Source organism: Rhinoraja longicauda, chromosome 9, assembly GCF_053455715.1.
Source record: "Rhinoraja longicauda isolate Sanriku21f chromosome 9, sRhiLon1.1, whole genome shotgun sequence".
In the NCBI taxonomy this organism is placed as follows: domain Eukaryota; kingdom Metazoa; phylum Chordata; class Chondrichthyes; order Rajiformes; family Arhynchobatidae; genus Rhinoraja; species Rhinoraja longicauda.
Window position 1 is genome coordinate 50872268 of NC_135961.1, and position 17481 is coordinate 50889748.

Here is a 17481-nt window from a genome sequence, read left to right on the forward strand (position 1 = left end):
CAGTAGCAAAAACATCTTAATTTACAATAGGTCTTACCTTCGTTGTCTGTTTCTAAGGATCTCGACTGAAACCAGGTCAACCTCCTGACGAGGGACCACAGTGTTCCCGGGAGCTTCTTTGGGAGGTCGGTCTCAAGAGGTCCGACTAGAGCTCAATTTTCTCCCTGTCTGATCCCGGTTACTCTGCAGCCTCTTACTCAGTCGTCTGTTGTTGGTCCCAGCGAGATCCTGCCGACTACGCCAATGTTAAAGATCGTTTCTTAAAACAGCCAACAACACAAACAGTTAAAGGTAAACCAAGCAAAGCTTTAATTATCGTCAGACGGGAGTGGGGGGGGATCAGTGCTAAGGGTGTATGACCATACTCAGCACTCCCCTTGCTTCCACTCAAAGATACAGCATTTTCGCAGCATTTTTATACAGAATTTGCAGCAAGAATGTTTAACACATTTCCTTCCAATCACATTGTATTGGAACACAATATACTTGTCACACTAGTCATAAAATATTCCACACAATAAGTTATTAGTCGAAAGTAAGGGACCTTATCATACCACAGGTCTTGTTTACACACTCCCACAAGTAGTCAACAGTTAACCACATCCTAATCTTAACGAGAGCATTGTCCATCGTCTTTCCCAGACATCTTTCCCAGGGATAACAGGATATACCGCTCTACAGGCTTTAGGAATCAGACTGTTACATCCTGCCTGGTGCAATTTTGCAAACATCAGCTATTCAGGGCCCAAAATTCAGGCTCATCCTGTTCATTCATTCTACCATTTTATTATTTCTGTGGTTTCCAAGGATCGTAAGTTTCAGCTACCAGACACATCCTTATAAGCAATTAACATTCCTCCACTTTCAACAATATAGAAGCCGCAAAAGCATACAAGCAGGTTTGCAGACAATGGCCAAGCATCCCATCATGCAACGTTAATAGCCATGTCTGCTTTAGATCGAGGGCATGGGAGGAACGTGATTCCCATTAATCAATGTTTTATAAACCTGATGACATAGATTTAAAATTATGAGCAAATGATGTAAGGATAAATCTAATGCAGAGAGTAATGCTGATCTGGAGCTCAGCCTGTGGAATGGGGGAAGTGGAGCCATTTCAGGCCTTCCAAGGGGAACTGGCTGGGTAGTCATTGAGTCATAGAGCACGGGAAACTGGCCCAGTGAATCTACACTGACATGCAGGCATCTATTTTCACTGATCCTATCCAAAGTCTACTTTATTCACCCCACATTTTATCAATTGGTAAGTCAAATTTCACTGTACCTCAATGGGTGCATGTGACAATAAACTGACCTTGACCTTGAAATACCTCTCCTGCCTATTTTACCATTCACCTACACACAGCAAATGAATCTACCAATTTGTCAATCTGTGGCATGTGGGAGGGAACCCAGAGAAACCCACATGGTCCCATGGAGAATGTGCAAATTCCACACTGACAGCAGCCGAGATCAGGATCTAACCCGATTCATTGGAGCTGTGATGCAGCAGCTCTACCAGCTATGTCTCTTTATCCCCCTCAAAGCTGTACTTGAAAGAGAATAACTTGCCGAGTGATTGGGAATTAGATGGGGTGGGAGGTGATGAGACTGGTGAGATTGCTCTGCTGGGAGTTGATATAGAATGAGTCATGTAAAAGTTCAGTTTAGGTGATTGTCACATGTACCAAGGTACAGTGAAAAACTTCAGGTGCAATGAAAAGCTCAGGTAAGTGGATAGGAAAGATTTGAAGAGATGTGGGTGAAATTACAGCAAATGGGATTAGCATAAATGGGCATCTAGTCAGCATGGATGAGTTGGGGCGAAGGGCATGTTCCATGGCGTATGACTCTTTAACACCTTCTGTGCCATGCATCGATACCACAGGAAGATCGGATCGCTGATCCTATCCTCTAGATTACACTTTGTTACCATATACTCCGAAGGCAGATCATAAAATGCGAGTCTTTTTCCTCTTCTTCCAGCCCTCATCACTTTGCTGCTGAAAAAGCCAAATATAGAAACAGGAACAGCAGATACAGGCAGGTTTACAAAGAATGACGCAGAGTGCCTGAGAAACGTAGCAGGGCAGGCAGCATCTCTGGAGAACATGGATAGGTGATGTTTTGGGTCAGGACTCTTCTTTAGATCAAAGGCAAAATTTAACCAGACGCGAAACATGTTACCACTGCATATTTTATTTCCACTGAATGCCAAATACACACATTTTCCAAAAGGGTTCTCATCCCCCCCCCCCCCTCCCTCATAACCCCTTATATATTTATTTTAAATGACTGTTCTGTGCTTTTAATCAAGCTTGTTGTTAAAGTCTCTACTGTACAGTAAAGTGTAATTACACGAAATGTGGCGACAGTGTCAGTTTATAAGTAATTACACAGAAATTGCACAGATATCTCACTTAAAATATACAATATGTACAAATGTTTGGAATGTATTCTTTTCTGTCTTTGCTAATATACCAAGCACATACACAAAAAAACATATTCACTTATAAGTTTAAAATATCTTTTAAAGTGATTTTTTTGTTGTCTTAAACCATTGTATTTAAAGCTCTAAAATGATGCACACAGCCCAGATACAATTTAATTAATGCTAAACAGTACTATAGTTAAAAATCACTGATAATCTCATCATTTATAATGAATACAGCAACAGTCTGGATTAAAAATGTAATTCAAATGATTACATCATATGCAGTCATCAGTTTTCAATATTTTTTAAGTGCATAATCACTGTACGTCATTTTCTTGCAATATATAAAAAAAGAAGGCATCACCATCTTTACCCCGACTTTAACAACTAAATTATGCGCTGGGAACACCAATCGTTATAAAAGGAACACATTTAATCATCTTGACATGTTCTAATTAACAATGTTAAAACAAAAGGATTTACTTGTAACTGTGCAAGGCAGATAAACCAGGAGGAGGATATGACACAGTGGGTGGGATCAGGGCTTTTATGTCCCTATTTATCCATTTTTAAGGATCTATTCATCAAGGCCAGCATTTTCTGCCCATCCCTAACTGCCCTTGGGAAGGTGGAGGTGAGCTGCCTTCTTGAGCCTCTGTGGTCCTTCTGGTGAAGGTGTTCCCACAGTGCTGTTGGGGAGAAAGTTCCTGGATTTAAACCAAGTACCAATGAATGTTTTTTCTAAGTCACTATGAAATATGAAAGTCAGGATGGAATGTGACTTGGAACGTATATAACTCCAGGATTTAGGCCCAGAGATGATGAAGGAGCGGCAATAGATCCCCAAAGTCTGCTACTTGGGAGTGGAATCGGTGGGTGCTTTCATGGCAGGCCAGGCACTTGGCAGCTTAATTAACTGCCTTTCCAGCAGTCATTTGAGGGTAAGTGGGAATGGAGAGGAGAAGGCGTTGTTCATCCTGTGTTGGCCAGGCTACCAAGGAACTAGGGTCTGGGAGGTTTGGAAGCAAAATTCTTGTTGGGAATAACCATCTTTGTGGTCTTGCAGAGACCATTGTGTACTAGCCAGCAACTGAAGATCACCTACATCCGCTCGAGAGGGGAGACAGACAGAGACACAGAGAGAAAGAAAGAAAAGAGAGAGAGAGAGAGAGAGAGAAAGAGAGTGAGTGAGAGAGAGAGAGAGACAGAGAAACAAAAAAATATTGAACGTAATTGTGTCCAGGTGCTACTTAATCCATCCGCTTCATATCTTCACAAGGATCAGATTAAGTTTTAGAGACAGTTTTTTTTCCTCCCATCATCTTACCAGATCTCAATATTTTAAAGGAAATTGGAAGGGTGTTTCGGAAAACTCTTTGCAATGATTTAGACTGTCAAGTGATCGGGGCACTGATTTGATGGTAGTGCTCACATTTTAAGATCTCAGCAGCAAAATATTTACAGCGTACAAATCCCATGCTTCATGTAAGAGGTGCCTACACCAAAAGGGGCAGGGGGAGAGGAAAATACATTTGCAATTTATAAAACAAAAATAATAAATATTAGTATCACAGAATCATTTGCTGTACACAAGAGTAGTTTCAATTGTATAAAAATACATTTTTAGTGCAACCTCACATGTGTAACGATATTCCAGCCCATTCACCTCCAACCCAGAAAAAAAATAAACCGTTTCAAATAAATCATTCACATCATTTAAGACAAAACCCCATCCACCCCAAACCCCACCAAGTGCTCTAAAGAGAAAAACAGTACAGTTCTTAAGCAGGTACACAATGTTTAAAATATGTACAAATTCTCCCTTTCTGTCGTTTTGCATACAGGAAAAGTACAAGCAGAAATAAAAGGCACAAAATATCTGCGACATTGAAGAAAAGTACGTAACAGGACGATAAAGGTAAGCCTGCGAGTTAATTTTGGTCAGGGTTTTTTTTTAAACAAACATATAGAAAATATCTCCATATATTTGTGTACGTCGGGTCCAATCGTGGACGAAGCCAGGGATAGCTGGTGTGACCATCACGCCAGCCCCCGGCCTCACAGCCTCAACGCTGAGCTTCAGGTCGTCTCCACACTCACAATGATGGTTCATGCAGTACACCTGGTGCTCTGGGTCATCGTGACCCATCACCGTTTCCGGGCCTATCGTCCGCAGGTCCCTCTCCACCGGCGTGCTGGCGAGGGAAGGAGGTCCCGCCATTGGCTTGGGCGGGACGCGCTCCGCTGAAGTGCTCCGCGCCCGGCGGAAGGAGCGCGCCCTTCTCCGGCTGGCAGAGCCGCTCGAAGGCCTTCCCTGCCTCGTCCGCCCGGGAACGGGCGGCAAACTCCCTGGCCGCGTCCACTCGGCTCTGGAGGCCATGGTCCTCGCACGGCTCGTCGCCCACCGTGCCGCGTTCCCACTCCCTCGGCCGGGACGAAGACCCAGATCCCTCGGCAAAGTTGTGCCTCGGTGGCGAGATGGCCATAGGGGCGGGCACGGGCACCTCCTCCGCCTTGGAGAAGATGTCCATCTCCTTGATGCTCTCGATGACGCAGTGGGTGGCTTCGTCGATGATGCTCTCCTCTCTCCGTCTACCCCGCAGAGGGAGCTGTGATGCCGGCAGGCTCCCGGGGAAGGCCGGGGGCCCCGACTGGACCATTTGGATGCCCCCGATGGGGATCATTTGGTAGGGGGCCCTCGCCTGCTGCTGGGAGTGCAGAGGCAAGTGTGTGAAGAGACAACCAGTCTGATCCTCGGGCAGGACCAAGTGGCTCTGATCTCCTTGGACATTCTCACTGGGATACCACGGCCAGGGTGTTGGCCTGCCGCTATCGTAAGGGCTCCGCCACGATTGTCTCTGCAGGTGAAGAAGAGATTAAAAATGGAGCATTAAAAAAACAAGCTTAGATACACTCAACCCCTAACAGTCTGCTACCTGACCACTTGGAAATCTTGAAGATAGACACAAAATGCTGGAGAGACTCCAGCAGGTCAGGCGGCATCTCTTGGGAAAAGGTGAAAACCAGCATCAGCCGTTCCTCCCTACACACTTAGAAGTCTTGGTCATTGAGCTAATTAAGAAATGTTTATCGCGCTTCCTTTCCAGTAGCTGGACCCCAGACCTTGTGTTCCAAGTCCGCCCACTACGATCCCAGATCCTGTTCCTTATTTCCACTCATTGTGATCCCAGCCCCTGCTCCATTTCCACTCATTGGGACAGACTCTGTGCACCCGCTATGATCCAAGTTGCTGTGCTCCATTTCCACTCACTGGGGCCCCTGACCCTGTGTTCCATTTCCACTCACTGGGGCCCCTGACCCTGTGTTCCATTTCCACTCACTGGGGCCCCTGACCCTGTGTTCCATTCCCACTCACTGGGGCCCCCGACCCTGTGTTCCATTTCCACTCACTGGGGCCCCTGACCCTGTGTTCCATTCCCACTCACTGGGGCCCCCGACCCCGTGTTCCATTTCCACTCACTGGGGCCCCTGACCCCGTGTTCCATTTCCACTCACTGGGGCCCCTGACCCTGTGTTCCATTCCCACTCACTGGGGCCCCCGACCCCGTGTTCCATTTCCACTCACTGGGGCCCCTGACCCTGTGTTCCATTCCCACTCACTGGGGCCCCCGACCCTGTGTTCCATTTCCATTCATAGGGCCTCAGACTCCGTGCCCCATTTCCACTCACTGGGGCCCAGATCTTGTGCCTCATTTCTGCACACTGGGACTCAGACCCCATGCTCCATTTCCACTCATTAGGCCCCACGCCCTGTGCTCCATTTCTACACACTGGGCCCCAGAACCCATGAAACATTCCCGTTCACTGATCCAAGTTCCTGTGCTCCATTTCCACTCACAATGATCCCAGCCCCGTGCTCCATTCCCACTCCCTGGGGTCGTTTCCCTTGCTCTCTTTAAGAAGACCAGTTCCAGCTTTCTGCATTCTCTTAAAACTTTACCCATTCACTGGGGAATTTATTATAATACTAATTACATTACATCTTTTTTAAAAAAGGGAATTGGAAATGTGTCGGGGGTATTAATAGAGAATAATATCTAATGGTCCAGGAAATCTGCTGATCTTGCATCACCAAATCCTAAACATACTGGATTATCGGAATTCTACTATATTCATTTGCCAGAGGTTATCGTGCCCATGTCCACTATTCCGTATCTGCTTCTTCAGATCTAGGGATTCTGTTTATAATTCACAAAATTCAATGATAAATCAAAGAATTGTCACAGCACAGAAAGAGGCCATTCAGCCATTCTATTCGTGCTGTCTCCTAGCCTATTTTCCCCACGCCCCGAAAATCATCCCCTCTCCAATGCCTATCCAATTCCCATTCAAAGACAGACACAAAAAGCTGGAGTAACTCAGCGGGACAGGCAGCATCTCTGGAGAGAAGGAATGGGTGACGTTTCGGGTCGAGACCCTTCTTCAGACCCGACCCGAAACGTCACCCATTCCTTCTCTCCAGAGATGCTGCCTGTCCCGCTGAGTTACTCCAGCTTTTTGTGTCTATCTTCAGTTTAAACCAGCATCTGCAGTTCCTACACATTTCTATTTGAAGATGCTGGATGATGCTATTTCCACCTTTGTTACAGACAGTGAGTTCCAGATCCTAACTGCTCACTTCATTAAATTGTTCAACCTCACGTTAGCCCTCCCCCTTGTATTTGCCCCCAGTTCTTGATTCATTCGCTAATGGGAATGGCTTCTCCTTTGCATTACTGAAAATATGTGCTTCCACTGGGGGGGGGTGCAGAGGATATTTGTGAAGATGTTGCTGGGACTGGAGTGTGTGGCCCCGAGTCAAAAATCAATGAGGTAGCTCTACTGTCTTTGGAGTGCAGGAGATTAAGGAGAGACATTATAGAGTGGGCGAGTAGAAGGAACCTAGTTTACTTAGCAGAAGGGTCAGAAAACACGATATATAGAATTGAATCAGAGGATTAAAGGGTAGATGGGCAAATCTTCATCCAGAAAAACTCGCTGTAAGGTTAGTGGAGGCAGGGGGTTTCATAAGTTCATAAGGCATAGGAGCGGAATTAGGCCATTTGGCCCACTGAGTCTACTCCGCCATGTAATCAAGGCTGATCTATCTTTCCCCCTCAACTCCATTCTCCTGCCTTTTCCCGATAATCCTTGAGGCCTGTATTAATAATTGAATCATGAATTGCTTTCATTTTGTGTTAACAGGGCTTGGATGTGTGCTTGAAAAGCCATGAGCTGCAAGTTTAGAAGGTAGGGTTGGAGTGGTTAACCCTTTCTTTGACCAGCAGACACAATGGGCTAAACAACCTCTTTCTGCATCCTATAATTTTTACTATCTATTTACCTTATCTAAACAAGATACCGTCGGCCTAACATCTTGAGCCAAGTGATAATTCTGATGGTCAGAAAGAGGCACAAACAAAGTCCAAATACTGATACAACCCATCAAGTGTGCCTCTGTGTTGTAAAAGCTTTGACATATACAAGGACTGTGATCTGACCCATTTCTTCACTATCACATTTCTTCACTATCACAGTGCTTAAAGTGTCCAACATGCCTGTGGGCATGTTTGGGAAGAGTTGCTGGAAACCTATCCATCTGGTTTTGAGAAAGCCAGCTCTCCTGTCAAAAGGGCCATTTTGAAGTGAGATCCCAGAAAAGGTATACGTTGCTCTTAACAGTAGCAGAAGGCACAGTTGATGTTTTATCTGAAGCTACTATTTAGGATTTATTTCCATGGAAACGTAAGGAAGCTATTTGGTCCATTGTGTTTGTCCATACTCCTCAGTGAAATATGATTTGTGAGAAATTTTCCATGTAATCCATTCTCTTCACCAATACTCCATCCTATATTCTACTAGGGCAGCATGGTGGCGCAACGGCAGAGTTGCTACCTTACAGGAGCCAGAGACGCAGGTTCAATCCTGACTATGGGTGCTTGTCTGTACGGAGTTTGTACGTTCTCCCCGTGACCTGCGAGGGTTTTCTCCAAGATCTCCGGTTTCATCCCACCCTCCAAAGACATACAGGTTTGTAGGTTAATTGGCTTGGTATAAGTGCAAATTAACATGCAGGATAGTGTTAATGTGTGGGGATCACTGGTCAGCGTGGACTCGGTGGGCTGAAGGGCTTGTTTCCGCGCTGTATCCTTAAACTAAATTAAACTAAACACTCACTTACATACTTGGAAACTACATCATAGGGTCATAAGGCCATAAAGAATAGTAGAATTTGCCCATTCAGCCCATCAAGTCTACTCCGCCATTCAATCATGGCTAATCTATCTCTCCCTCCTAACCCCATTCTCCTGCCTTCTCCCCAGCAGGAGCAATTTCCAATGTCCAATTAACAGGACAATGTTTGTCTTCTTAGTTTGAAACATGGAATATAAATGTCGGGGTTTATGTTGCAAAACTTTGGTTAGGCCGCACTTGCGGTATTGTGTGGAGTTCTGGTCCACATTGTAGGTGAGTGATGGTTGTATTGGAGAGTCCTCCAATCCATCCATGTTGCCTGGATTGGAGGACTTTAGTTATGATTTAAGATTGGATAGGCTGGGCTTATTTTCGCTGAAGCGAAGGAGACTAAGGGTTGACCTGGAAGTTGTCTGTAAGATTACGAGAGGCACAGACAGTGTAGATAGTCAGCAGTTTCTTTCCACATGGCCGGGCTATCCAAAACAAGAGGACATCGGTTTAAGGTGAGTGAGAAGAGTTTTAAAAGGGCTTAAAGGTTTCATTTATTTTTACAGAGGGTGCTTGATATCTGGAAAGTGCTGCCAGAGTAGGTGGTGGAATCGGATAAAGCCACTAAGTTTAAGATATATTTAGACAGACACTTAAATAGACAAGGCATTGAAAGATACGGACCTAAGGTGGGCAAATGGGATTAGTGTAGATGGGCGTACGGTCAGCGTGGACATGATGGGCCAAAGGGCCTGCTTCAATGCTGGACTGTTGTATAATCTACCGATTTGCAAGTCTTTTGGATGAGGGAAGAAACCGGAGCACTCATAGGAAACGCAGGCAGTCACGATGAGGACATGCAAACTCCACACAGGCAGAATCAGGTGTCAGGATTGAACCCTGGGCTGCTGGAGCTGTGCCACTGTATTGTGTTTGAATTAACTGATAGACCAAGCGCAGGCTCAGTGATCGTTCCGCTGAACACCTCCGCTCAGTCCGCCTAGGCCTAAGTGATCTCCCGGTTGCTAAACACTTTAACTTCCCCCTCCATTTCCATACTGACCTTTCTGCCTTGGGTCTCCTCCACTGTCAAATCAGGCACAATGCAAACTGGAGGAACAGCACCTCATATTTTGCTTGGGCAACATACAACCCAGCGGTATGAATATTGATTTCTCCAGCTTCAAGTAACCCTTGCTTTCCCTGTCTCTCCATCCCCATCCTTGTTCTCCGACTAGTTTCACTGTCTTCCTCATTACATTTTACTGATTGTATGCCTCATTGTCACCTTCCCCTCAGCTAACAATGACCTATTCGACATTTTCCTTGACCAGCAGCCCCTTTGATCTCTCCTTTTCACACCTTACCCTTCCATATCTTTATGTCTCCCTCTCCCCTGACTCTCAGTTTGAAGAAGGGTCTTGACCCAAAATGTCACCCATTCCTTCTCTCCAGGGATGCTGCCTGTCCCGCTGAGTTACTCCAGCATTTTGTGACTAACTTTGATGTACACCAGCATCTGCAGTTCCTTCCTGCACATTTCAACAAATGAAAGTTGCTTTTTCCACTATGTTACAAACATGAGCTCTTTCCATCGTACATATATCATCCATCCTTACAAAGTGAATTTCTATTCAAGCAATACCCATCATTGATTCACTCACCAGGTTCATTTCTGGATGCTGCATATACTGGCCCATTACATATTCACTCTGGAATGAACCTCTCCGTGGCGATGTTGCTCTTATCATTGGCCTCCTTTCTCTGTACTCCCTCCTGGGAGATAGTTCCCTTCTTGGGGAGTGGTCTTTCGCAGGGGAGACCTGCCTTGCTGAGGAAATCTCTCTCCTTGGAAGGAAGTGTCTGTGTAGGGAAGCATCTCTTTTCGGCGACCAATTGCTCAGGTGGGTTTCCCTCTTTGGTGACCGGTGCCTTAAAGGTGATATCTCTCGTCTTGGAGACAGGTGGGGTCTGGGCGAGAGGTCTCGCCTGGGAGACAGGTACCTGCGAGACGTTGGCGATGCATCCCTCCCTGGAGATCCCTCGTAGGCTGGCGAGGGTTGAGTACTTGAACCCGTATCTCCAGAGGGGGACATTTCCCTGGAACTATCCTCTCTCGAAGACCCGTCTTCAGTCTGCGAAGGCCACAAGCCAGCTGTGGCCGGTATATCCAGTCTATCTTTGTACTCTGAAGAAGAGTCTCGACCCGAAACGTCACCCATTCCTTCTCTCCCGAGATGCTGCTTGACCTGCTGAGTTACTCCAGCATTTTGTGAATAACTATCTTTGTACTCCACTGATTCTATCAACCTATTGTGCAAATGCCTCTGATAATCTGTCAATGGAGACCCTGCGTGAGTGTAGCTGGGCGGGTTGAGCTGAGTCACTTGGATCCTTGGTACCGTCACTAAGTAACTGATGAGGGAAGACTGGTTGCTTGAATGCGAAACATCAAACGAAGAGGCTGAGGCAATGCTGAAAGTGACAGAGTGCGGCTTCGAACTGTGGGCTAAGGGGCTGGTGCTTCGAGATCTCGTGGTTGGCGTACTGTCTCCTTGCCGGTCATCATCATCATCATCGTCGTCGTCCTCATCTTCGTCTCCCTCTTCCTCGGCTCCATCTGTGTCCTCGGGATCAGAGAACTGGTGAAGGACCGGCTCTTCATTCAGGGCATCTTTTTCCGTCTCATCCAGTATTCCTGAAAGGAAGAGGAGCGGAGTTTAATACCAAATTATTATAGAATCTTGGAGTGGAATTCACAGCATGGAAACAGCCCTTCAGCCCACCAAGTCCCCATCGATTCATTCACTTTATTTCCCTTATGTTCACACAAACTCCCCAACTTGTATGTAAATATACATGGGTTGGTTAGTAAGTTTGCAAAAATGCAGACCGTGGTGAAGACTGTCAAAGGATACAGCAGTATTTAGATCAGTTACAGATATGGACGGAGAAATGACAATAGACAATAGGTGCAGGAGTAGGCCATTCAGCCCTTCGAGCCAGCACCGCCATTCAATGCGATCATGGCTGATCACTCTCAATCAGTACCCCGTTCCTGCCTTCTCCCCATACCCCCTCACTCCGCTATCCTTAAGAGCTCTATCCAGCTCTCTCTTGAAAGCATCCAACGAACTGGCCTCCACTGCCTTCTGAGGCAGAGAATTCCACACCTTCACCACTCTCTGACTGAAAAAGTTCTTCCTCATCTCCGTTCTAAATGGCCTACCCCTTATTCTTAAACTGTGGCCCCTTGTTCTGGACTCCCCCAACATTGGGAACATGTTTCCTGCCTCTAATGTGTCCAATCCCCTAATTATCTTACAGATGGAGTTTATTCGCCAGAGACAGAGGTGATGCATTTATGGGAGGTCGAATGCAAGATTATCAGCATTGATGTAAAGAGTGATCTCAGGTCCCTGAATGTGGCAACAGAAGTAGATAGAGTGGGAAAGAAGGCATATTGTATGTTTGTCTTAATCAATCAAGGCATTGAGTATGAGTCAGGAAGCAGCTTTGTAAACTTTGGCTAAGCTGTATTCGGAATATTGTGTGCAGTTCTGCTCATCCCATTACAGGAATTTGTGGAGGCTTTGGAGAGGATACAGAAGAGATTTGCCAGAATGCTGCCTGGATTAGAGGGTATTAGCTATAAAAAAAAATAGGTTGGACAAATTTAAAATGTTTTCTCTGGAGAGCCATAGGTTGTGGGGTGATCTGAAAAAGTATATAAAATACATTTTACCTTCAATGAAATGAAAGGCTTAGATATATTAGAAACTGGGCAGTCAGAAATTTATTTCCCAGAGTGGAAATGTCAAATGCTAGAGGGCAGAGCTTGAAGGCAGAGTGTGGTGGGTGCCTGGACCCCAAGGCCAGGAATGGTAGTGGAAGCATAAGATAATGGACAATAGACAATAGGTGCAGGAGTAGGCCATTCAGCCCTTCGAGCCAGCACCGCCATTCAATGCGATCATGGCTGATCACTCTCAATCAGTACCCCGTTCCTGCCTTCTCCCCATACCCCCTCACTCCGCTATCCTTAAGAGCTCTATCCAGCTCTCTCTTGAAAGCATCCAACGAACTGGCCTCCACTGCCTTCTGAGGCAGAGAATAATGGTGCTTAAGAAGCTGTTTGATAGGCACATGGATTTCAGGGTATCATGGGATATGGATCACATACAGGCATCATGTTCCGCAAGACATTGTGGGCCAAAGGGCTTTCTCCTGTGCTGTACTGATCATTGTTGCATGCACCAGCCATCTGCTGAGGCACTAATTAGGTTCTGGACTGCCTGGTGTCCTGGGTTTCAGACCAAGTACATGTCCAAATGTATTTTAAATTTTGTTATAGTACTTGCCTCAACTACCTCCTCTGGCAAGTTGTGTAGGCAAATAACAGCAGATGCTGGTATAAATCGAAGGTATCACAAAATGCTGGAGTTACTCAGCAGGTCAGGCAGCATCTAGGAGAGAGGGAATGGGTGACGTTTCGGGTCGAGACCCTTCTTCAGACTGATCTACATTTCGGGTCGAGACCCGAAACGTCACCCATTCCCTCTCTCCTAAATGTTGCCTGACCTGCTGAGTTACTCCAGCATTTTGTGATACCTACCTCCTCTGGCAGTTCATTCCATATAGCCACAACCCTTTGCATTAAAAAGATGCCCCTCTCACCTTAAATCTATGTCCTCTGGTTCTTGACTCCCCTACTCTGGGTAAAAGGCTCCGTGTATTCACTCAACTGTTACCCTCATGATCTTATACACCTCAATGAGATCACCTCTCAACCTCCTGCGCTCTAAGGAATAAAGTCCTACCCTGCTGAACCTCTCCCTGTAGCTCAGGCCCTCGTCCCGGCAACATCCTCATAAATCTTCTCTGCACTCTTTGCAGCTTAACAACATAATTCCCGCAGCAGGGTGAACAAAACTGAACACAATATTCCTTGTGCTGCCTAATCAACATCTTGTACAACTGATAAATAACATCCTGACTTTCATATTCATTATCCTGACTGATGAAGAACAATGTACCAAAGGCCTTCTTGACCCCCCTATCGAGCTATAACGCCACTTTCAGGGAACCATGTACTTGCACTCCTAGATCCCTCAGTCAGGAGCAATGATGAAACGGGTTACCACTCGTTACTTGCCTGTTTCTTCTGTGTCGGTGCTGTACATGCAGTTTATTGCTATTCCCAGCTCCAAGCACTTCTTCGTGTGAGCCTTTGACTTCATATGCTTTGTCAGGTTTCCTAGACAGAGGAATGAAAACCACAGAGGTAACTACCTTCAGATAATTAGTCTGCGAGAGCAGTGAGGGTCGGCAATGTGCCGGCTTCCTGCCACATCTGCAGCGCTGTACATTTTGAGCTGATAAACGGGTTGTGTACCCGTTATAAGTAAGGAACTTGGCAAAATCATTACTCTTTTTATGGTAAACTCCTGTTTAATTGACTGATCCACAAATTTTGGTTTTGTTTACACTGTAGCCTGTTTTGTTTAAGAAAAGCCTTTTTGTAATAAAGCTGTCTGTGTGGACATTTCAGAGAAACTCCGTGTACAATGAATTGGATTGAGGGAGCTGTCATCCCATTTTCCCTGGGCAGGCAAGACAGACACTGCATCCATTTGGCACAAGGCAAAGTTCCACAAATAGCTATTTAAGGCTAGTTAAACTGTTCCTTTCCCTCTCTCTTAGTGCCCATTATGTGAAGGAATTTTGGCTGTGTTTGTTCAAAGCAAAAAGGCTTCCCACTCATCTCTGAACTGTCCAACTCGATCATTAACATTCATCTAAATCAGCGAGGATGCAATTAGCTCAGAAGGAAGGCACTGTGGCACTCGGTGTTGCATTGGAGCGTACATACGCAACACTTGCCATTCCTGGGTTCTGAACACACTACTTACGGACACACAAAGTGACGAGTGAGCTCTCTTAAAATTATTCAACTCAAAGTCCGACGTATTTGCATTTGTGCTTCCTATTGATTGATTTTTGCGTCTTTACTGACTGAGAAAATTGACTGGAACATCTACCCAAGAGCTGCTGGTATATAGGAGCAGGAATGATCTATATGGTCCATCCAATATAGATGGACCATATAGAATTTGGCCGGAGCTCTACGTTTCTGCCTTTAATTGTTGACTCTTTACTGACCCAGTCTGTATCGGCCTTGAATAAGCTTCCAAAGCTCTCTGGGGTACAGAGCTCCAGTGATTCACGACCATTATTGCCATCTTAAATGGTGAGATATTTTCCCTTGAGGACTGGGACTGAAGGGAATTGGTTTTGTGAAGCCCTGGATGAAGTCAGTCCAAGCATGGCATTTCACTTGTCGATTTGTCAATGAGATGGGTTGACTCCATTGGCCTGGCCAAATCTGTCCAAACCATTTAATGTGAATACTCTAGTCCAAAACCAAAGGGCAGCACAGTGGCAGAATTGCTGCCTTACAGCGCCAGAGACCTGGGTTCGATCCTGACTATGGGGACTGTCTGTAGAGTTTGTACGTATTCCCCATGACAGTGTGTGTTTTCTCTGGGTGCTCCGGTTTCCTCCCACATTCCAAAGATGTGCAGGTTTGTATGTTAATTGGCTTTGGTAAAAATGTCCCTAGTATGTAGGATAATTCTGGTGTAAGGTGATCCCTGATCGGCACGGACTCGGTGGGCCGAAGGGCCTGTTTCCGCACTGTTTCTCTAAACTAAACTAAATTAAACTAAACACATCCCAGTTTGGTCTCCCAAGTGAATTATATTGATACCGTGGCCTAAAAGATGGAAATCTGAAATAAAATGAGAAAATGCAGGATATACCCAGCAGGTCAAGCTGCATCTCTGGAGAAAGAAGCAGAGGCTACAATGATTTCGCAACAGGATTCACTTCGGACAAATGGCCATCAAACATGGTCTGACGTAGGGTCCCGACACGAAACGTCATCTATTTATGATCTCCAGAGATGCTGCCTGACCTGCTGAGTTACTCCAGCACTTTGTGCCCTTTTGTGTAAACCAGCATCCGCTGATCGTTGTTGCTATACATTCAATCTGCATCTCCCCCAACAGATGCCCCCAGCCAGCTGAGCACTTGCAGTGTTTTCTGATCTTAATACATATCAAGTGGCCAATACATTGAAGATAAGCAGGCAATTTCTCCGAGCTTAAACATATATTGAAATATATTTTTCTATTATCATGAGACTGCAGTTTGTGGGAGCTTGCTGTATGCACATTGCTTTGTTTCCCCATGGCCGTGAATTCACTTCAAGAAATACTCCAAGCACTTGGGATATGCTGAAAGACATGCAAGAGGTTTTAGAAAGGCTAGCCTTTCTTTCAGCCTTTCATTTCTTTGTCTGTGACAGAATACTCAACCATTGAACAATATCTTCACACACTCCGCATGCAAAGCTTACCTTTAGTTTTGAAAGCAAAGTTACAGAACTTGCACATGAAGGGTCGGAGATCTGTGTGCGTGCGAATATGCTTCTTCAGCATGCTTGGTTTCTTACACCGGATTCCACATTCCTCGCAGATATATTTCCCTCTTCCTCGCCCCCTGACATAAACATAATCTTCGTTGGATTTGTAGCTGCAAAGACAAAAGGTTTTGCATAGGGAAATGACATTGCAAAAGTTGTACATGCCACAAAACAGCCTACTATTTATTATACATGCAATGTCAACAAATCTTGTAACTGTGATTTACGTCACCCTAGGGATCTATCAGTCCAGGTTCACCTCCAGCACGGAGGTGTGAACCACCTCAAAATACACTGCTGTTCCTCTCCGACAGCTCCTCCCAACCCCAGCGGCCTCTACCACAAGGGATAAAGTTGGCAGGTGCTCAGAAATGCCATCGCTGGCAGATTCCACATCCAATTCACACAACATCCAGACTTTCATGCTTCATCAGTGCTGGTTCTATCCTGGAATACTGCTTGCCAACACCACTATGGGAGCGACCACCAACAGGACTGCAGCAATTCAAGAAGCAGCTCACCAGCACCTTCTCAGGGGCAATAAATCTAGATCAACTGCGAATGTGGGCAAAAGAATTTAACTCAGAAAATTATGAAATTAAGCATTTTGGGATGTTAAACCAGGGCAAGCCACATGCAGTGAATGGTAGGCCCGTAGGGAGCATTAATGAACAGAGTGACCTAACGGTACAAGTACATAGTTCCCCTGAAAATGACCACATAGACAGATAAAGAAGGCATATGGTATGGTTGCCTTCATCAGCTGAGGCACTATGTATAGGAGTTGGGAAGTCAGTAACAGTTCAACATATTGTTTAGGCCAAATGGAGTATTTTGTGTAGTTCAGGTCACCATGCAACAGGAAGGGCATAATTAAGCTTGAGAAGGTGCAAAAAAGATTTGTAAAGGTGTTGCCTAGGTTGGAGGACTTGAATTATAGGAAGAAATTAGTTTGCTGGATGGGTATTAAATGGTAAACAGTTTTCCATGGAGTGAAGGAAGTTGAGAGGTGACCACATGGAAATGTATAAAATTAGGAGAGGCACAGATAGGGTAGATAGACAAAGTCTTTTTTCCCCAGAGTAGGAGCATCTAAAACCAAATGCAGACAAAATGGGATTAGCTTAGATAGATATCAGTTGGCGAGCATGCAGTGGCCGATGGGCTTGTTTCAGATCTTCAACCTGAGCCTGAGCCTGGGGAGGGTTCCTGTGATGTTGAAGACATCCTGCCTGGTTCCTTTACCAAAGAGGACGCGCCCCAGCTCCTCCAATGACTACAGACCGGTGGCGCTGACTTCACACACCATGAAGTCCCTGGAGAGGCTGGTGCTCACTCATCTGTGACCCCTGGTTAAACCCTACCAGGACCCCCT

At 45.6% G+C, this 17481-nt stretch overlaps 1 protein-coding gene across 2 annotated transcripts in view; it reads right to left on the minus strand.

Moving 5' to 3' along the window:
- Positions 1-2266: 2266 nt before the first annotated feature.
- hivep2a (HIVEP zinc finger 2a) overlaps positions 2267-17481 on the minus strand; it is a 223968-nt gene continuing 208753 nt past the window's right edge. For both annotated transcript variants that reach the window (XM_078405464.1, XM_078405465.1), the window contains exons 5-8: positions 16041-16216; positions 13776-13877; positions 10285-11318; positions 2267-5292 (exon numbers count right to left, since the gene is read on the minus strand). In XM_078405464.1, the coding sequence (XP_078261590.1) occupies positions 4570-5292; positions 10285-11318; positions 13776-13877; positions 16041-16216 (2035 nt within the window). In that variant the 3' untranslated portion in view covers positions 2267-4569. The remainder of the gene's footprint in view (positions 5293-10284; positions 11319-13775; positions 13878-16040; positions 16217-17481) is intronic.